Raw genomic sequence first — 20625 nt, forward strand, 5'->3', positions numbered from 1 at the left:
GCCCATTAAGGCAGCAGTCTTAAGGTCTTCTTCTTTGGTGATCACTTGGAGCCGAGTAAGATTGTCTTCCATAAACACGGTTTTAACAATGAGTCCGTAAGTGACTGTGGAGGCCAATTCTGGACCCACACATCCTTCCACAGTGGGGACATTGGTTCCCAGGCAAGAGTTGATCACGGTGTGGATTTGCCAAGCGTGCCTTCCTCTTAGCAAGTTTCTCCCTTGTGTTCTGAGTTCGAGTCCTATGGAAACACACTGCGTGGGAATCAAAGGGATCACTGTCAAAGTTTAATACGATGGTGATGTTAGTCACATTTCCCAAGCATTTGTGATCATTTCTAAAGATCCGAAGGTGGAGGTAAATAAAGCCTCGTCTTTAAGAAGCCAGAGCAAACTTTTAGCACCCCTCTGACCGTTTGTTTCATAAGAAGATGCATCAGGATCTGTACTCCAACGAAGACACGAATGGGCTCATTACTTATCAGGAGTTTCAAGCATAGAAGCCATTGCAAATGGCTCCTAATTTAATCCACTGTCTGTACCACCTGCATGCATATTGTACGGACTGTCACTGCTTCCACACACACTGACAATGAGGGACAGGAGGCCCCATTCAGTCCAGCTAAGATTTCAACATGAGCCTACTTAATTCTCACTTCTTGAAACAAGATGTGAACCAAAACACGGCCATCCGTCAAAATTCATGTTTCTCTTAATGTTGTGATACAGTTGTGCAAACAAATATTTTGCAAAATAAATAAATAAAGTGTAGAAAAATGCGCATATTAGGGGGGGAATATGCATATGTGAAAGTGCACCTTGCTTGCAAAAATGTTGTTTGTTAGGCAAAATTGCAAAGACAAATGTGTGTATTAGGTGAAATTTGCACTAAGCTGATGGTGATCTTTTTGCGAGGAGCTTGTAAGAAAATCCATAATCACATCTGATGCAAAAACGGAGGACTGAAGTTAATATAGGAAAAATGAGAAACTGACAGAAACTGTAATTGACATATTTGCTCCACCCTACTGATAACAGCCTGCTTTCAGCAGCCTAATGAGCATCTCCAAGACTAAAAATTGCACAGGGCTTTTAAAGGTGAACAGAAGCAGGGCCGCTACTGTCTTCTGCATTCTGTGTTATTAGCATTTCACAACAAAGAACTTTGACAAACAGAAATGGCATCAAGTCACCAAAGTTATATCTGTGCAGCAGATTTTCTGCCTGTGCGGTGCACACCTGCTGTGCATTTGACCTTCAAAACAGCCTCCACAGCCCCCACCGTTCACACGCCTCACTTTCAGCTGCGCTGCAGGTGGGACTGCATGTTCAGTCAGCATAGGAGAAGGCACAGACAATGGCTGGTCTGTGGTGCAACATCTCCCCTGCTGCAAAAGAGGCTGCTCAGCGTGCCGTCGTTCGCTTGGCTTCAGCTAGAGCCAGGAGTGCCATGGTAGCAATATGACTTACTGTAGGCAATCAGCAGTGCCACATGATGCTCACTAATTACAGTTTTGGAATGGAAAACAACTTTGGAAATATGATTTTTTTTCTCCACTTCTCCCTAAAATAATGATTATTGAAAAGTATGCCCTTTTCTAAACCTACCCACTGCCATAGTTTTCCCTGGTGTTGACACCATGTTACCTGGAGATTCCAGAGAAAAAAACCTGGGACCTTCCAACTGCCAAGAAGATGCTCTTTTGGTGAAAGAGCACCCCCATCATTCAGCCCAAACACTGAGATCCAGCTCTGAGGGCCTTCTGGCAGTTCCCTCATTATGAGGTTACAGGGAACCAAGCAGAGGGCCTTCTCAGTAGTTGCGCCCACCCTGTGGAAAGCCCTCACATCAGATGTCAAGGAAATGAAACAACTATCTTACTTTTAGAAGACATCTGAAGGCAGCCCTGTGGAGGAAAGTCTTTAATGTTCAATGTTTTACTGTGTTCAGTGTTTTAATTTGTTGGAAGCTGCCCAGAGTAGCTGGGGAAATCCAGTCATATGGGTGGCATATAAATAATAATTTATTATTACTATTATTAAGTGGGTCTTCTATGTAATCCAACACTTCATTCCTAGTCCAACCATGGGGCCACACTGGCTTTTGACAAATGAGGCCTCAGTGGCCACAGATTTCCTTTTAAAAAGTTGGGAAATACTCATGTCTGAAAAGAGTCACGCAGTGCGGATATTACTGAGATGTATGGGCCAATGCTCTGATTTGGTATAAGGGAGTTTCCTACATTTCATGAAGCTCAGTACAGTAGTTGACTTAGACCGCTATGTCACAACCTAACCTACCTCACAGGGCAATGGTGAGGGGAAAAATGGAGGTGAGGAGAGAATGGTATATATCAGTCAGTGTAGACAATATTGAACTAATTGGACTACTGGAGGAAAGGCAGGATACAAACGTCATGAACCATAGGTAAGCAATGGGGTGTCCTCCAGATATTTTGGACTACAATACCTCTCATCACTCGCCATTGACTATGCTGGCTACAGCTGTATTCCACAAACATCTGGCAAGCACTACGTTGGCTACAAATGCAATAAACCAATAAACAGTAGCAACTGTGAAACGTGCTTCATTTTACAACTGGAACGCAGATCGGTCAATTTACATTTCACGGCGATAGAGTCAATAAATGGTACAAATTGGAGTACTTTCCCCCAAAGCACATCAAGCCACCACAGTTGCAAATATTTACAATTTACAGGTGTGCACCAGGGAGACCTTTTATCCAATGCTGGTATAACTGCCTGCGTAGAAAAAAATAAGAACGGACAGCAACTCACCCATACAGCGACACAGCATGACACACCCAGCAGTGCAGGACCAAAATATATGCTTATTCCGAAGGAAATATACTGCAGGGAAACTAAAACAGCTGACAAATCAGCTGCAACAATGAGGATAGCAGCCAGGTGAAATCTTAAGGGAATGTCTTTACTACTGTTGAGTGATTTAAGCCTTTTTTAAAAAAAGAAGTCTTGTGATAAAGGAGCTACCCTGGTGCTGTCATATGGGTCATTAACCTTGTAGCTTGAGATTTATTATAAATGACACATGCTACGGTGGTCGTGCATCAAGGTCACGTGGCCCAAATTGATGGCACCATGACAGACCTTTCTCCCTGATCACACCAAAGCCATGCAGGGAAGGACCACAATAAAGTAATAAGAGAGAGCGGGGTTTTTTTTAATGCAGAAGGCTTTACCACTGACATCCCCAATTGAAATGGCTTCTCTGGTATAGAAGGACAGGAAAGACGTCTCTGCCAAAAACAATGGAGAGCCACTGCCGGTCAGAACAGACGGCACTGAGCAAAATAGACACAATTTGCTTAATGTAAGAAACATTCTTGGGATAAAGTGAGTTACAGTAACTTGGATATTCTACTAGCTCTTTCTGAAGTCTTCATGGTAACCATTGTGGGGCCTAAATGCTCAGTGAAAGCTGCTGCTGCTGCAGGTAACAACCAAGCGTCACACACTGCAAGTATTAGCTTTATTTTGGCATTCGCTCCCATGTGATTACACTCGTGTGAAGGGGAGAGTGGGGCCATATATGTTGGCCACATTCTCTCAATCACATCCCTATTGGCCTGGCCCTCCCCTGCAAGGGGAGGTTGGAAGAGGAGGACCTGCTTCCCCCTTCAGACCATTCCCTCCAACGTGTGGACGGCAGTGGGACCAGGCCAACGGGGAGGGTTGGGGTACACAAGCACTGCCCTCAGTCTCCCCTGACACAATTGTAATTGCACGTTGGGTGCAATTATGAGACGCATACGTCACAGGAAATTCCATTGCACCACAACAATCTTTACGGAACGCCTAATGATCCAAAATGCTGACTAAAGTTTACCTGAAGTTAACATTAAAGCACAAAACAAACTGGTTGGCCTTGTATAAATATTACGTACAAATGGCAAGAGGGAAGCATCAGGCCTGTGGCATGCTGTTCACACATTCTTGGAACTACTTGAGTAGGTGGCTGCCATTACCAAAGCTGGTATTGTGTGATGCGTTTATTTGGAAGGTTTACTCCTCCTTGCTGATGATGGGTAGCCATTGAGATCTTCTTGTTCTGTGATGTTGTGCTCAGAACTGTCATGGGAATAGTCTTTCATGGTGCTGTAGAAGACAGGAGCGTTGTACTGAGTGGCAATCTCTGTCCTCTTCCCCCCACATTTGCATAGCTTCTTGAAGGCAGCTCTAAACTTCTGAGACATCACATTGTAAATGATGGGGTTGATGGCGCTGTTCAGGTAGATGCAGAGCCTACAGAAGAGGACGAACCAGATGTTCAGGTAAGGAGGGTCCATGAAGGAGTTGACCACCACCAAGGTGCGGTACGGCATCCACAGGAGGGCAAAGAGGATCACCACCACCGCTAGCATCTTCGTCACCTTGGAGGTTGCAAGCAGAAAAACAAAGTGAGTGAGTTTACATCTTTGTCAATAAGATTTGCTTAATAATCTGTGGTGGAAGGAAGAGGAGAGAATTCACTGCCAAGTCATCTAATAGAAAGTTCAGAATATGGAACAGATTACATTTTAGTTTAGGATGCCTAAACTAACCCTGAACACTCTTAAATGGATGGAAAGTTCTAGACTTCTCCAGCCAATCACCGTAACTGGTGTATTTTCCAAGTGGTGCTAGTTTTTAATGAAATCTTACCAGCTCTGTCTCTTTAGATAGTCCTATAATGAGTCCCTTAAAAAAGCAGAGACATCACCTTGCCAACAAAGGTCCATATAGTTAAAGCTATGGTTTTCCCAGTAGTGATGTATGGAAGTGAGAGCTGGACCATAAAGAAGGCTGATCACCGAAGAATTGATGCTTTTGAATTATGGTGCTGGAGGAGACTCCTGAGAGTCCCATGGACTGCAAGAAGATCAAACGCATCCATTCTTAAGGAGATCAGCCCTGAGTGCTCACTGGAAGGACAGATCCTGAAGCTGAGACAATACTTTGGCCACCTCATGAGAAGAGAAGACTCCCTGGAAAAGATCCTGATGTTGGGAAAGATGGAGGGCACAAGGAGAAGGGGACAACAGAGGACGAGATGGTTGGACAGTGTTCTCGAAGCTACGAACATGAGTCTGACCAAACTGCGGGAGGCAGTGGAAGACAGGAGTGCCTGGCGTGCTCTGGTCCATGGAGTCACGAAGAGTCGGACACGACTAAACGACCAAACAACAACAACAACAACAACAACAATGAGTCCCAGTTAATTTTGGGTATTGCCTTCTACCTTGTCATTTGCTGTCACTCTGTTCACTTTCTACTAGTGTTACAAAGTTTATTTCTTTTCTGAGATTTTTTCTTTGACAATTGGAATAAGCAACATAAAATCTTTCTTCAGTCACTACAATGGAGGTTTCCAGAGCACTGAGCATTCATGCTGATTTGTCTACGGGGAGATCAGGCAACGATGGCTCTTAAAACCAAACTTCATCCTGATTTGTTTGCTGGGAGGCTGGATGCTGCTGCATCAAGCAACTGTCACCCCACCCTTTCCACTGCATTTCCCTTATCACAAAAAGTTCAATTTGGAGGGAAGTGGGCTCGCTATGCAACAGCTCTAAATCAAATTTATTTGTGCGCCCTGAATTTGCTAGTATGTGATTTGATCCTACCTGAGAATAGCAACAATCTGGAAGTGCCCCATAAGATAACTTACCATCAACTGATCAAAGACAGGTAAAGTCCATCAGCCCAAACCTATGTAGAGTTAGGGGCATTTAAGCCCACTCATTTTAATGGGCTCAGGTGTGGTTGACTATGTAGCATTGAGCTACATATGCACAATGCCAAGAGCTTACCTTGAGACAAGAATCATTAGCATTCAGCACCAGTAAATAGTAAATCAGGATTAAATGAGAATATAACATGGGGTGGCATTTTGCCCAGGATGATGTTGTGTGAACACTGCTCAAAATTTGCATGCAGCAACAGCACCAAGGCAATGATGAACTTCCACATGGAAGCGTCCACTGTTTCCACAGATGATGGAAGGGAATTTGAACCACCATCCGTCTTGTAAAACACAAGCAGAGCATTTTCCTGAGCACATTTTTCCCTTTAGAGAAGGTTGGGAACTGGGGATGAAGGCCAGCAGAAGTCAACATTCATTTTGGGCAAATGCAATTTTGAAAACTCTTATCTCCCTCCTCTCTGCCCAATAGAAATAGAAAGGGCTTTGGTGGTAGCACTGTAAACAAGGATGCTTGTTTTGCCTTAACTTTGAAGGTGCCGTAATTTCTCTCCTCCAGTTTTTCTCTATAGTTTTTGAATGTTTTTCCATTCTGTGGAAGCCTTGTAGAATCAAATAGATCCAACGGTGGTTAGTATTAAGCATTCCCAGACACAAGCATGAATTCCAGATCTGGCCTGACAAAAGAACTCTCCACCCTTCTTCTTTCTTCAATATACAGTGTGGCTAATGAATGCACATATCAAGACTGTAACAGTAGTCTGAGAACAATGAAGTGCTGTGAGTTAAGATATACACTACTGTTCATCTCAGCTGCGCATTCGACTCCCCCTTTCTTCTTAATGCATTCCCCTAGTATTGAAAGTTGATAATCATTGTAATCTTTACAAAGAGCTGTTCAGGGGATGGTTGATTATCCTCCCCCTCAGCATGTAATTCATTGAATTCAAAGGGGTGCACTCCCCCTTTTAGGAAGAAAAAAATGCTATATACGTGCTGAAAGGACATACACTCTTAAACATAAAAGGGGAGTTAATACATTTGCCAGAAAACCGACTTTTGTGCTGTAACTTGAAACACAATTACTAGGGATTAAGCTCCATTGAACTTAGCGAGAGTCACTTCCATGAAAACATGAAAAAGAAGACTAGGCTGCTTGTCTTATTTCAAGCTCATATTCCTTTTCTGTCATGCTTGCTCTGCAGTTTAAGGCTGGAGGCAAGGAGCTGCTTAGTGCCCTTCAGGAGACATATGGTAGCTCAAAGATGGTAAGCTTAATAAAGATGTCGCACTTGAGAGCCTGGAGCAAGAAAATGACTTTCTAACAGACCTCTATGGCCAGCTATTATGTAGGCAAGAGAATGAAGGGACAAGGACATTTTCTTTCCACTGTGGAGGACTGCACTGTGAGTCATAGTTATATTACAGCTAAGAACAAAGCAGACCTGCCATTTGGGAACTGCATGTCAAAACTTCAGTGATGGAGAATTAAGCATGAAAGGATAGAATATAACAGTAGATAGAGAAAGAACATCATTCGGATCCTAGCTCAGTCACAGATCCAACCTTTGGCTGGGTATCATGTCTTAGCTTTGGTAATGTGTCAGCCTCAGATAAGGGGCAGAAAGGCCTCAGGTTTGAATCAACGACTCCTCTGAAAACAAAAATGAGAGGTGCGAGGGAGGCTGCTCTTGCCTCACCTGTCAGAAAACAGGGGACAGAAGATTCCTCTCAAGGCATTAGATCCCAACTGACCTAAAATATAACACTTTCTAAGAACAACAACAAATCATGTGCAATATATACAGCCCTCGTTTGCATGTCACAGTAAGACATAAACAATGGCTTTTTGTAAATGAGCGGATAGCCTCTGCCTTGCTCTTCCCCTAGCATGGTTGGAAGCAACAAGCCATGAAGTTTGGCTTGTTGTGATGTGCAAACACTGGATCATGGGTTGTTTCCCTCATATATGCCATGATCGATAAACCAACAAATGGCTTCATGTTGTTCCAGGGGAGAAACAAACCATGATCTTGCATTCACATGTGACAACAAGCTGGTTGTTCCCACTTGAGCTAGGAGATGAGCAAAGTGGGATATGGGAACACAGGAGATGCCAGGAGTTGAACTTCAGCGTACAACCCATGTGCTCTGCCACTGAGCCACAGTCCTTCTCTTGATCGTGAATAAGCAGAGTGACATGCTAATGTCCACATGCAAATGTGGCTGTAATGCAATTCACCCAAATCCACAGCGTTATGTGATTGCATAACATTCAACGAATGCATTTTAAGTTAATGTAGCATAAGCTTACAGGCTAAGATATTGAATGCATGAAATGTCATCTCAGATGTTTGGGATTACCACTGTTGGAGGCTGGGAGACGTAAGATGACTTGCTGGTGAAGATGGTTTCTCAGTTACCAGAAAAGATGCAGGTGACAGTCTGGCTATTGCAACTAACAATGGCAATGATGGTGAAGCTTGGATGCCAAGGATGTTTTGATGGTGAAAGAGAAAAAAAGAGAGAAATAATGAGTGCACACAAACATAATAGAAACAATTAACTGGAGTGAAAAATTGATCACAACTGAGATGAAACCTCATTATAGAACATTAGCAGTCAGCATTTTGAAAAGAGCACAATGTTGTTGTGAACATGTAGTCGGGATGAAATCAGGCGAGATAGCATGTGCCATGAGCCAAGAAGTTCTTGGTTCAACTCTGATCTTTGCCAAGAGCTCATTCACTGGAAGATGGAAAGCTACCTTGTACCAAATAAGATCTAGCTCAGTATATCCTACACAGATGAACTGTGGCTCTCCAGGAAGATTCAGGGAAGTTTTCCCCAGAGATGCTGGAGATGCTGAAAACTGAACTTAGGACTCCCTGACTGCAAGGCAGATGCTCTGCTGCTCAGTCTTTGTTGCTGTTAAAAGTTGACCCAGCACATCAGCCATATACGGTAGCCCACCAGGGTCCCATTGCGTTGCGCAAATGTAAATTCCTTGCACTGATAGGGCACTTTAGTTGGGAACTGCCCAGGATGCTGTATGAGACTGGTCATTGGTCAGATCCAGAAGGGCTCTTTTTATGTTCTTAATCCAAATTGAACTCTGATTTTATCATGTGTGTGCTGAGCGGATTTTGTACTATTTTGAAGTAGGGCTAAATCACAAAATTAAGTGCCACCTTCAAATATCTAAAGGGCTGCCACATGGAAGATGGAGCAAGCTTGTTTTCTCCTTCTCTGGAGGGTAGGACATGAACCAATGGCTTCATGTTACAAGAAAGGAGATTCCGACTGAACATCAGAAAGAAATTTCTGACAGTAAAGGCTGTCAGTAAGACAGTGGAACAGTCTCCCTCAGGAGGCGGTGGACTCTCCTTCCTTGGAGGTTTTTAGACAGAGATTGGATGGCCACCTGTCATGTATGATTTTTAAAACACCTCTCTCTCTCTCTCTCTCTCTCTCTCTCTCTCTCTCTCTCTCTCTTTCTCTCTTTCTCTCTTTCTCTCTTTCTCTTATCCTGGCCACTTCCATGTTGAAACAAAACTAACCCCACAGGCCCCTGGCCTAGAATATGCTTCTGTTCGAGTCTGAGGGCCTTCACACATTTCCTGCTAAAAATCACCCCCCACCCCTGGCAATTTTGACAGAAAACTAGTTCAGGGTCTACAATGTAGCCTTTAGTTTGGCTCTTCAAAAACACAGGAAGACAGAGAATGAATCAAAAGTGCATGTGAGAATTTAGGGATTCTGTTTCTCAAGCTGCATTCATCAGTGAGAAAGATTCTGTTGTGGCCTTTTCATCGTTTGAAGAAAGTAGGCACACACCCATCAGCCCTCCTTTGAAATAGCTTCGTGGAAGAATAAACACCACACCTCTGAACATCGAGCAAACTTCCTTGTAAATATCTGCAAAGTCTACAACAGTTTCCTCACTGAGCCGAAAACTATTTGCCATTTTGTCATATTGGCAAAACAGAGTTTCATTGGGTTGCTTTCTGCTGACTCGAGAGGTTTTCATTTCTATGTAAATGCCAAGAGGTTGAATTTTGAGCAAAACGACATAGCGATACTGAATGAAATTTGCTGAAAGAGGCAGCAATCATATTGTGCCTTTAGGGCGGACCTTAAAGGCTGTTTGAATAGATTCCTCAACTTTCAATATCCCCATGGAATTCAAAATAGAACGAAATCAGCTCAACCAGCTTGAGTCAGGTAACAGCTTTTAAGAGAGCGGAAAGCAACAAATAATTGTTTTTGCTCCATTACCATCTCTAGTCAAACAGTGTTTCCTTGCCCCCCTTTCAAAAACCCTTTTAAAACTTTTAACTTCAGTTTTTGAAAAGAATGCAGAAACCTGTTTGCCAGAGGTGACAGAGAAATGAGAATAGACACTAAGAGTGCACACTTTTGAACCAACGGGGGTAGAAGACTGGTGGAGAACAGTCCAAAAGTGTTTACTGGCTTATCTACCTGAAGTAGCGCCTCCACCCCCATTGTTCAGCCCGGACACTGAGATCCAGCTCCGAGGGCCTTCTAGGAGTTCCCTCGTTATGAGGTTACAGGGAACCAGGTAGAGGGCCTTCTTGGTAGTGGTGCCTGCCCTGTGGAACACCCTCCCACCAAATGTCAAGGAAATAAACAACTCAGTCATACCTCATGTTATGTTCTTTCAGGTTACGTCCCGCAGTGACCGAGAAGTACCGGAAAGGGTTACTTCCGGGTTTCACCGCACGCGCATGAGCAGAAGCACAAAATGTCGTCATGCGCATGCACAGAAGCGGCAAATCACAACCCATGCATGCGCAGATGCGCCGCTGTGGGTTGCGCTTTTTTCATGTTGCAAATGGGCCTCCGGGATGGATCCCGTTCGCAACCAGAGGTACCACTGTACCTGACTTTTAGAAGACATCTGAAGGCAGCCCTGTTTAGGGAAGTTTTTAATGTTTGATGTTTTATCGTGTTTTTAATATCCTGTTGGAAGCTGCCCAGAGTGGCTGGAGAGGTCCGGCCAGATGGGTGGGGTATAAGTAATAAATTATTATTATTATTATTAAATTATTATTCCCTTCCCTACCAGCTAGTGGAGGCTAATGCCAGAATAACTGCCCTGAGACCCCCAGGTATAGGGCGGTATATAAATTCAAACAACAACAACAACAAGCAGAGCACCTCCTGCCTGATCTTAATTGGTGGGTAAAGCAATATTGGGGAAGGCACTCCTGCAAAATGGCAGTTTACTATATTCCTGTGATATAATTAGTACCTGTCTGAGAGAGCACAAAGGGCTGGAACAGATGTGATGGAAGCACTTGCCGTGAAGTGCGCTCCATCATGTATAAAAGCATTTACCGTATGAGCAAGACCATTCCTGTATAAAGGTAGTACAAGCAATTGAGTACACTCTGTGGGCATGCTTCACCTGTTTGCTAGCTCTGCGTTGTGAATGGGTCAGCTCACAAAGGGGGGATTTTTAATATACGATGAGGCACATCTGAAATCACTATGCATTCAGGCACTTGCCCTGTGGCTGCTGCCATAACTGCTTAGGGGGAAGGGCTGTGGCTCATTGGTAGAGCATCTGCTTTGCATGCAGAAGGTCCCTTGGGGTCAGACTCTGGCATCTCCAGGTAGGGCTGGGACAGAGACCTTTCTGAAATCGTGGAGACAACGCTGAGCTAGAGGGACCAATGGTTTGACTTGGTGAAAGGCATCTCCCTATGTTCTTAGGTTTTGGCCATAACGTTGCAAAGAAAGGAAAGCATATAAAACCCAAAAGTCAAACTCTGGATAAGATGAGATGTGGACTGCATAAACATCTACACACACACACACACACACTGTGAAAATCTGCTGGTATGCACATACCCTAAAATACAATCAGTGCATCTAATCTACATTAGCAAATGCTAATCTACATTAGCAAACACAGCATGGGATTTTTTTCTTCTGTGACCCCCCAGCCCATCAGTGAAACAAATGCCCCTTAAGATCACGACTGAATTCCTTCTAATAAAGTGATGTGAGTTTTGGAGTACAGCCCGCCGGTGACAGGGGTGCTGTTTTTTCCATTTGACTTCAGTGTCCTTTAGATTATTCAATTACATCCAGCAGTACTTCAATTAGAAAAAACAAAGTAGACCAACATTGCCAAAGTACATATATAAGCAGTTGCTCTAATCATGGCAAAAGATTAGCCTCTAAGGGCAATTTTGCTCATTGCTTGAGGGCAAACTCGGTTTTGCTATCAGATCAGATAGTTTCAGCTCCAACAACTGTATGGTATAGACTAGTGAAAACAGCCTGTGAAACATTATATCAGCTCCATCACTTCAAATATGGATGTTGTGACTATGTGTATTTCTTGCTAGTTTAGCTAGAGAAGGCGACATTGCTGTGGATGGCTGCTCCCATACAACCCTAATGGTATAACTCAGGAAAATTTTGTTGGGAAAAATTGAAAGAGGAACGAATATTGCAAATACACGAATAGTTACCAGACAGAAGGCAAGATTGGGGGTGGGGTGGGGTGGAGAGGGTGTCATGATTATGTTTAGTTGTCTAGTTGTATTTTGTTATACATCTATGAAAACCAATTAAAACTGCTTTTTTAAAAAAGTCAATTTGCATGATGTCTCCATTTACAGACACAATGGTGACTTTCACACCTGGGTCCACCTGTCACATTAAACCATAGTTTAAAAACAAACTATGGCTTTGCAAGGGTCCAGGAATCAGATTCCTCTTCGTCAAGAGATAGAGCTGAAGATTCCAAGCCAAAAGGGGAAAGACACACAAAGCCAGCGCCAGAAGCAAGGCTAACAGAGGAGCCTCAGATTGTGACACTGCCCTCCCATATGTGGACTCCATTGCGGAAGCTCCAGTGAGCCCAGAGGCTCCTCACTCCATTACAGCAGGAGATTCCCTTTTAATTAAAGCAGCACCTTCCAGTGTGGGCGGGGCTAAACATTAGGATGCAGCTCCTCCTCCTATGATATAGGGCTCAGTTTGAGATTATTTTTGGGTGAAGCAACACCAGAGCTCCATGTTCCTGGAGCCCTGCCCCATAACCTTCCCTTGCACCTAGCAGCGGCCTTGCCTTACCACACAACAGGGTAAAGTTTCATGTGAGTGCAAAATACACTGCTGAATGGTTCTCGCTATACTCTTCCCCCCTTCCTGTTTGAACCCGGGCATGTGGTGGTTTATTTGGATAGACAGGAATGACAAGCTCAGGTTCAAGTGCCATGACAAGTCAGACTGGCATAACAGTTGTGGGGCAGCCGGGAGCAGAGTGGATCAGAGTGGAGCAAAGACTTTTCAGCAGCATGCACCAGCATGATGCAAGCTCCGTAGCTTGGTTTTAACAACAGCAGCTGAATGTGGTGTGTGAACCAGGCATTCGTGCTCTCAGTGGTATATTATAAGGAACACCAGCAAATACAAGGCACGAAGAAGCTTAAATTTTTAGTTAAAGATTGGTGCCATCTGTTTTTGTACATGGGTACCCATCTGTTCATGACTAGGTCAAGGAAGCAGTTGCTGAATTTGGGGTTAGGGGTCTGTTCATAGCTCTCTGTCTCGCTAGTACAGTAGAAAACCTTGGATGGGTTAGTCTGCAATTGGAGCTCATGCAATACAGCTTACTGTGGAGTAGATGTCACCTTTGAAGGCTTCGAGTTCTGTTTGATCTCTCCCTAAACTCTCTGGCCTACCAGGCAAGAAAAGATTTGACAGCCACTTTTGGTATTTCAGGATTGTGGGTAAAACAGAACCTTCAAACAGTCTTACAAACTGGTTCTTCTGGCAGATTTCCAATAAATTTCAGTAAGGCAGTCAAACATGGGAATGGAAGAGGGGCAGGCTAATGAAATAAAACTGATGCATTGGATCTGAACCATTTCAAATTCATCGGAGTCTATTAAATTAATATTTTGCCTCAAGACTTCAGTGACTGAATGAGCAAAGAACTGTGCTTTTATTCACTTCTGCTTCCCTCCGGGAACCTCTTATGGAATCCAAAACATATACTCAACTCAGTAATAAGGAAGAGAAATTACCAATTTCAAGAGGCCCTTTCTATTACTATAGGTTTATCAGGATTATAAAACAATGATGCAGGTTTCCACTTAACACTAGTGCAGAGATGGGGAACCTGTGCCCTGCAGATGTTGTCTGGCTTCAATTCGCGTCATCTCTTCTGGCTGGGATTGCAGTAAAAGAAGAAAGTTTGCCGCATGGTCAATGAAAGATAAAGTAAATTTGTTCTGGGGAACAGCTGAGAAAAATTGTGGTTCCTTTTTGTTTTCGTGTGAATACTGGAAAACCACGTAAAACATTATTAACGTGTCTCCATTCTTCACCCAGAAGAACAATAAAAACATTCTTCTGGAGAATAGATGGGAATAGGCGAAAATGGGATTAGCCTTTTGTGCCCTTGGGGACCATCTGATTCTTTAGGTCAGGGGTCAGCAAACGTTTTCAGCAGGGGGCCGGTCCACTGTTCCTCAGACCTTGTGGGGGGCCGGACTATATATTTTTTTGGGGGGGGGGAAACGAACCAATTCCTATGTCCCACAAAAACCCAGAGATGCATTTTAAATAAAAGCACACACTCTACTCATGTAAAAACACCTGGCAGGCCCCACAAATAACCCAGAGATGCATTTTAAATAAAAGTGTACATTCTACTCATGTAAAAACACGCTGATTCCCGGACTGTCCGCGGGCTGGATTTAGAAGGCGATTGGGCTGGATCTGGCCCCCGGGCCTTAGTTTGCCTACCCCTGCTTTAGGTGGTCTGTGTTTGCAGTATAATTGGCAATAAACCAGTATCTGCACTGACAGTTGGGCTCCCTTGCGGGCCTCTCTATACCAGATGCTGGGAATCTCAAGTGGAGAAGAGGGCTGTTGCACTCAGCCACCTATAGACATCTGACTGGCCACTGTAAAAACAGGGTGTTGGATAAGATGGGCCTTTGGGTTCTTATGTTCTGCAATAAAGTTAGAACTACATAATAGTCAGGACTATGTACAGTTATGGAGCACAAGCAGACATGGCTGATGTGGTGTAGTGGTTAAGAGTGTTGGACCTGAGAAACCTGGGTTCAAATCACCACTCAGACATGACACTCACTGGGTGACCTTGTGCCCATCTCTCAGCCTAACCTACAGGTGAAACTTGGAAAATTAGAATATCGTGAAAAAGTTCATTTATTTCAGTAATTCAACTTAAAAGGTGAAATTAATATATGAGATAGACTCATGACATGCAAGGAATATTAAATGAAATCAGCAAAACAAGGACTGCAAATAGAGCAATATTGGACCTCTGAGAAGTAGAAGCATGCATATGTACCCAGTACCTGGTTTGGGCCCCTTTTGCATCAATTACTGCCTCAATGCACCTCAGCATTGAGGCAGTAATTTGCTCCATTTGCCGTCCTTGTTTTGCTGATTTCATTTAATATTCTAATTTTCTGAGTTTGTTAATTTGGGGTTTTCATCAGCTGTATGCCATGATCATCACAATTATAACAAATAAAGGCTTGACATATCTTGCTTTGCATGTCATGAGTCTATCTCATATATTAGTTTCACCTTTTAAGTTGAATTACTGAAATAAATGAACTTTTCCACGATATTCTACTTTTCCGAGTTTCACCTGTACCTCTCGGCGTTGTTGTAAAGATAAAATGGGGAGAAATAAGTACAACCCCCTGAGCTCCTTAGAAGGATCTCATACACATTTTAACGAACCATGCACATATGTTTGTGATCATGAATTTTACATGTAAAATATTTTAAATGTGGCAACTTAAAAACAGCTCCTGGAACATAAAAATGTCTTTGCCAAAGACCCTTCTGGCCATTGCCTTCACTATAAAAAATGTTGAGAAGGTTATGTAGCAAAGACATTTTTCTGTTCCTTGGAAAGGTGTTTGGCTATATATTCTGGTATGGTTCAGAATAAAAAAGTTGTTTTCATATGCAAGGGGCTATAAACATTTTTAATGATTGGTTTACTGCCACTATTCTTACAGTACTTGCAGATAATATCATTTTTAATCTGGGACTGAGAGCTCATAATGTACTCAGAGCAATACTTATGAATGAGAAAAGTGTGTCTATGTTCCATTGAAAGCTAAGGGTACACTATGGAATTAAAGATTTTTTCAGTAATAGCATAATGAACTATCTAAATGGAAATAGGATTTGGGTTCTGAAAACCCAGGGTAAGTATAAAATGGCTTTGGATTAGAAGATCTACATTTTTTGAAGTACAGAATTAAATTAAAATATTTTAAAATGCCGTGCAATTGATACTGGAATTTAAAATGCATGGCACAATTATATACTGTTGCAAGTTGTGGAGATGGGAACATCTTTAAAAGGGTCCCCCACCTGCCCCATAGATGTCTTAGAACTGCCTTATTCAAAAATGCCTGGAAGACATTTGGAGAATCATTTCAATAACTGTGGATTGTAAAATACAGCTTCTTTTACCAGAAATAAATAACGGTTTGGTTCCCAGTGAGGAAGCAGAGTTAATATCAAACCTTTTCATAGCTGCAAGGTCAATTATTGTAAAACATTTATATCCCAAAAGGCAACTTTCTATCTGGGGAATGTCTGGAATATGTCTGTTCCACAAAGTCCTGTCTTGGCTGCTCCAAGCTCAAGTAACTTCCTATCATTCAACTCCTACACATTTTCCCTTTCTTTGCATTATGTTTTTGCTCAGCTGTTCCTTAAGTCTCATTTAATTTCTGTTGTTTTCCTCTTTCTCCCAGGCAGGGGTGTCGCAAGGGGTGGGGGTGGGGTGCAGTCTGCCCCAGGTGTCATGCTTCAGGGGGTGACAAAATCCCCCCGGGTGGATTGGCATGGCGGCGCTTGCACTCCCGGCTGGCAGATTTTTGCGATTGGCGTGATAATCGTTGCCGAGGCGTAGCAAGGTCAAGTGCTAAAGTTAAATGTAAAGGGACCCCTGACCATTAGGTCCAGTCGTGGCCGACTCTGGCGCTCATCTCGCTTTATTGGCCGAGGGAGCTGCGTACAGCTTCCGGGTCATGTGGCCAGCATGACTAAGCCGCTTCAGGCAAACCAGAGCAGCGCACGGAAATGCCATTTACCTACCCACCAGAGCGGTACCTATTTATCTACTTGCACTTTGATGAGCTTTCGAACTGCTAGGTTGGCAGGAGAAGGGACCGAGCAACGGGAGCTCACCCCATCGTGGGGATTCGAACCACCGACCTTCTGATCAGCAAGTCCTAGGCTCTGTGGTTTAACCCATAGCACCACCCGTGTCCTAGGTCACGTGGTACCCAACAGCAAAACAGCTAAAACCGTGCCAAGTGCCGCCCACTGGGCAGATTTGTGCGAAAATCCACCCACCAGGGCTGCCAGCCCACCGATTACACAAATATGACCGTTGTCACCCTCTGGCGGCCAGCGCTCATATCCCCAGCAGGCGGATTTCCACAATTGGCGCGATCGTCGTCATGAAAATCCGCCTGCTGATCGCGCAAATCCGCCTGGTTTGGCATTCCTGGCATCGCGGATCTTGCTTACACTGAGAAGTCACCTAGCATTATTTCTGCCATCATGGCAGAACACGGCATCAACTTTGGAGCTGCGCAGTTCCCCTCTTCTGTAATTGCTTTGTTTTTGCAGGTATTTTGGTTGACGTATCGGTAAACAAGCTCTGTCTGGTATTTTGGGAGGGAGAGATGGCTTTCCACTACCTCATCATTCATGACCACAATTACGGGCTTGCCCTTCCACAGCAAAAGACTCTCACACAGGGAAACATCAAATAACAAGAACGATAGGCCAGCTTCTGGAAAACGAAGGGTTTCCTATGACATTTCCACTCGATTTTCGGCAGACCTTTGGCTGGTCTTAAGAAAGAAAGGAGCAACAGAAAGCAGGCTGCCCTTAGCTGCCTTAATGAGCCCCGCGAAATCCTCTACTGGAGAAGGGCAGACAGGGTGCACATCTTAAATATTTAATTGCACTGGAGGAGGGAGGAGTTATCAGCCTCAAAGGAAGTCAATAAATGCATTAAACCTTTTCTCGAGCCACAGAATGGAGGAGAAAGGAATGTTCTGCTCCTCACGAGTGATTTCCCAATACCTGTCCAGCTTGGAAAGGCGACATTCCGTTCAATATAGGCGACCCCCAACTTACAAGCGGGTTACGTTCCAGGCACAGCACACAAAGCCAAAATTGCATACAGTCATACCTCGGGTTACAGACGCTTCGGGTTGCGAGATTTCAGGTTGTGCACTGCGCCGAACCCGAATGTACCGGAACGGGTTACTTCTGGGTTTCGGCGCTTGCGCATGCACAGAAGCGCTAAATTGTGCTTTGCACATGTGCAGAAGCACTGAATCACGACCCGTGCGTGCACAGACACGGTGCTGCGGGTTGCGAATGCTGTGGGTTGCGAACGTGCTTCCCGCACGGATCAGGTTCGCAACCCGAGCGTACACTGTATAGTCAAGACACACTGGGTGCAATGGCAGGTGGGATTGCCAAAGTTTTGATTTTGATTTTTTCTAAAAGCATCTTGATGATTGCTGATAGAACAGGGACTGTCAAAAGTACACGGTTAATAAGAAAAGATGAGTCATAATTATATCATCAGCTTTTACCGCTCAACCACTCTTAAAAACCTTTGCACCAGAGTTCTTCATTATAGCTAATGATCACACAATTATCATTGTTATTATCTTAATATCATGCCGTATCTTAAGATCACAGTGTAAAAAGATGAAATACATAACATAATATCACCAACATAATAAATAACACCGCTTTTTTCTATATGTTAAGTGATATGTACCTAGAATTCTCTGATCACTGTGTTTCTTGAAGATAGTATTTTATTAGCATAGTTAACTGTTCCTTCAGGGCAGTATTTTCTTCTTCTAATGTAATCTGATGTGGTGACTAGCGCTGTGGCTGTCAATTCAAATGGACACAAATTTCCCTTTTCCTCAGTCCTGGATACTTGAGAAGCTCTTAAAACTGCAGTGCTTAATTTCAGAATTTTTGGAAGGGTTATTGATCCCACTTCTGTTCTTCGTACAAGCTGTTCTCATTTTCACAAGATCCAAATGCAAATTTGACCATTACAGTTTTGTCGGGGAAGAATAATACGAAGGCTCTGGGGATTCCTACAGCTCAGGAAAGGTCTGAACGAGAGTGTTTTAATGGCAGTTTCCTCTAGAAAATGAGTATGTCCTCAAATCTCATGACAACTCTTCTTTATGCAAGAATGTCAGTCATTAAAATAGGCACGAGGGTTTCCAGGTCTCCTACTTTACATACAACAATATTTCAAGGACTGTAGAAGACAATCCTTCATTTAAAGGGGTGTCTAGTCCAAGTCTTATTCAAGGATCAAGGATCCTAAGAAGGGAGAAAGCAGAGGGCCTGGAAGTTGCTACCAGCAGTTAGTACACAGACAAGAGACAGATGATCAGGCACAGGGGCTACCAGTTCCCAGTGTGCTGTAGTGGTTAGAGAGCTGGACCAGGGTTCAAATCCCCATTCAGCCATGAAGCTCGCTGGGTGACCATTGGCCGGTCACTGTCTCTCAACCTACCTCACAGGGTTGTTGTGGGAATAGAATGGGAAGAAGTTACGTACATCACATTGAGCTCCTTGGAGGAAAGGCAGGACATAAATGTAATTAATAAATAAGCAAATAAGCAAATAATATGGCAAAATGTGCTGTATTTCTATCTTAATTACAATAATTATTTCTAAATTTGCAAAGACATAAATTAACAGATTAATAATGCCATGTAAATCTGTGCATAAGTGGCTGTTCTAGCAGAATGAGTGTTTAATAGGTTATTGTATTTTAGTGTTTTGTTGGAAGCCACCCAGAGTGGCTGGGGAAACCCAGCCAGATGGGCGGGGTATAAATATTATTATTATTATTATTATTATTATTATTATTATTATTATTATTCACAGGCACACATAATGGTGATCTGTTCTCTTTTCTTACTACTACTACTACTACTAATTGCAAGTTGCTTTACAGTGTTTTTAACAGTATTTTAATTGCTGCAACTCCCACTGGGACCTTAGGTTGAAGGGCAGATAACTAATAATAATAATAATAATAATACTGAGAATTTACATTTTCATTGCCTTGGACTCAAAAGTAACATAAAGGAAAAAGACAGTCTTATCATAAACACAAACAAAATTGAGGAGAGCTTACATTTGCATCTTTCCTTTTTGAGTTCATCAGTAAAGAAAGGCTTATTGAAACATGCTTTATTTATTCAGCAATGTTTTGCACCTTGTTATTTCAGTCTTATAGTTTGTGCTTTTGTTTCCATCCCCCCCAATAATGTTTTCTCTTGCAATTTAATTTGACCTGAAAATAGTAACATGATTTTCAAAAGGCAAATAATACTACTATTCTCAAGTTTTAACAGTTATCTAAAACATTGTCTATGGTTTTCAAAATTAAGCTAGAGGAAAACAAGTAAATCAGACACAGCTAATAAAAGAGTAATACCCAAGGCTGTCTGTGTGGCAATTCAGGTTACTCATGCACCCCTGAGTGGTTTGATCAAAAGTCTTGAGGTTTTTTAAATGGAAATAAAGGCATAAAGCAATATTAAGTTCCCTAATTCTGAATGTGATCAATGCATCTGTCTCTGTTTTCCTGCATGAGCTACTCTCCAATAAATGTAATGTGATATAACCAATTTGTCTTCAGAGCCAAACACCGTCTGATTTAGGTAAAACAACAACAGCAACAACCCACAAGTGTCCAGGGAATTGCCTAATGAACAAAGTATTGGAAACGCAGACTGGATATGCATTGGGTTGTATTGTGCAATTCTAAGAAACAGAACCCT

The 20625-nt window shown here is 43.0% G+C and overlaps 1 protein-coding gene across 1 annotated transcript in view; it reads right to left on the bottom strand.

Annotated features, from left to right (window-relative positions):
• Positions 1-2084: 2084 nt before the first annotated feature.
• The window catches only part of LOC128416415 (thyrotropin-releasing hormone receptor-like), a 28392-nt gene continuing 9851 nt past the window's right edge, over positions 2085-20625 (bottom strand). The window contains exon 3 of the mRNA XM_053394137.1: positions 2085-4412. Within this exon, the coding sequence (XP_053250112.1) occupies positions 4032-4412 (381 nt within the window). The 3' untranslated portion in view covers positions 2085-4031. The remainder of the gene's footprint in view (positions 4413-20625) is intronic.

The sequence above is a fragment of the Podarcis raffonei genome, chromosome 6 (assembly GCF_027172205.1).
Source record: "Podarcis raffonei isolate rPodRaf1 chromosome 6, rPodRaf1.pri, whole genome shotgun sequence".
NCBI classification, from domain to species: domain Eukaryota; kingdom Metazoa; phylum Chordata; class Lepidosauria; order Squamata; family Lacertidae; genus Podarcis; species Podarcis raffonei.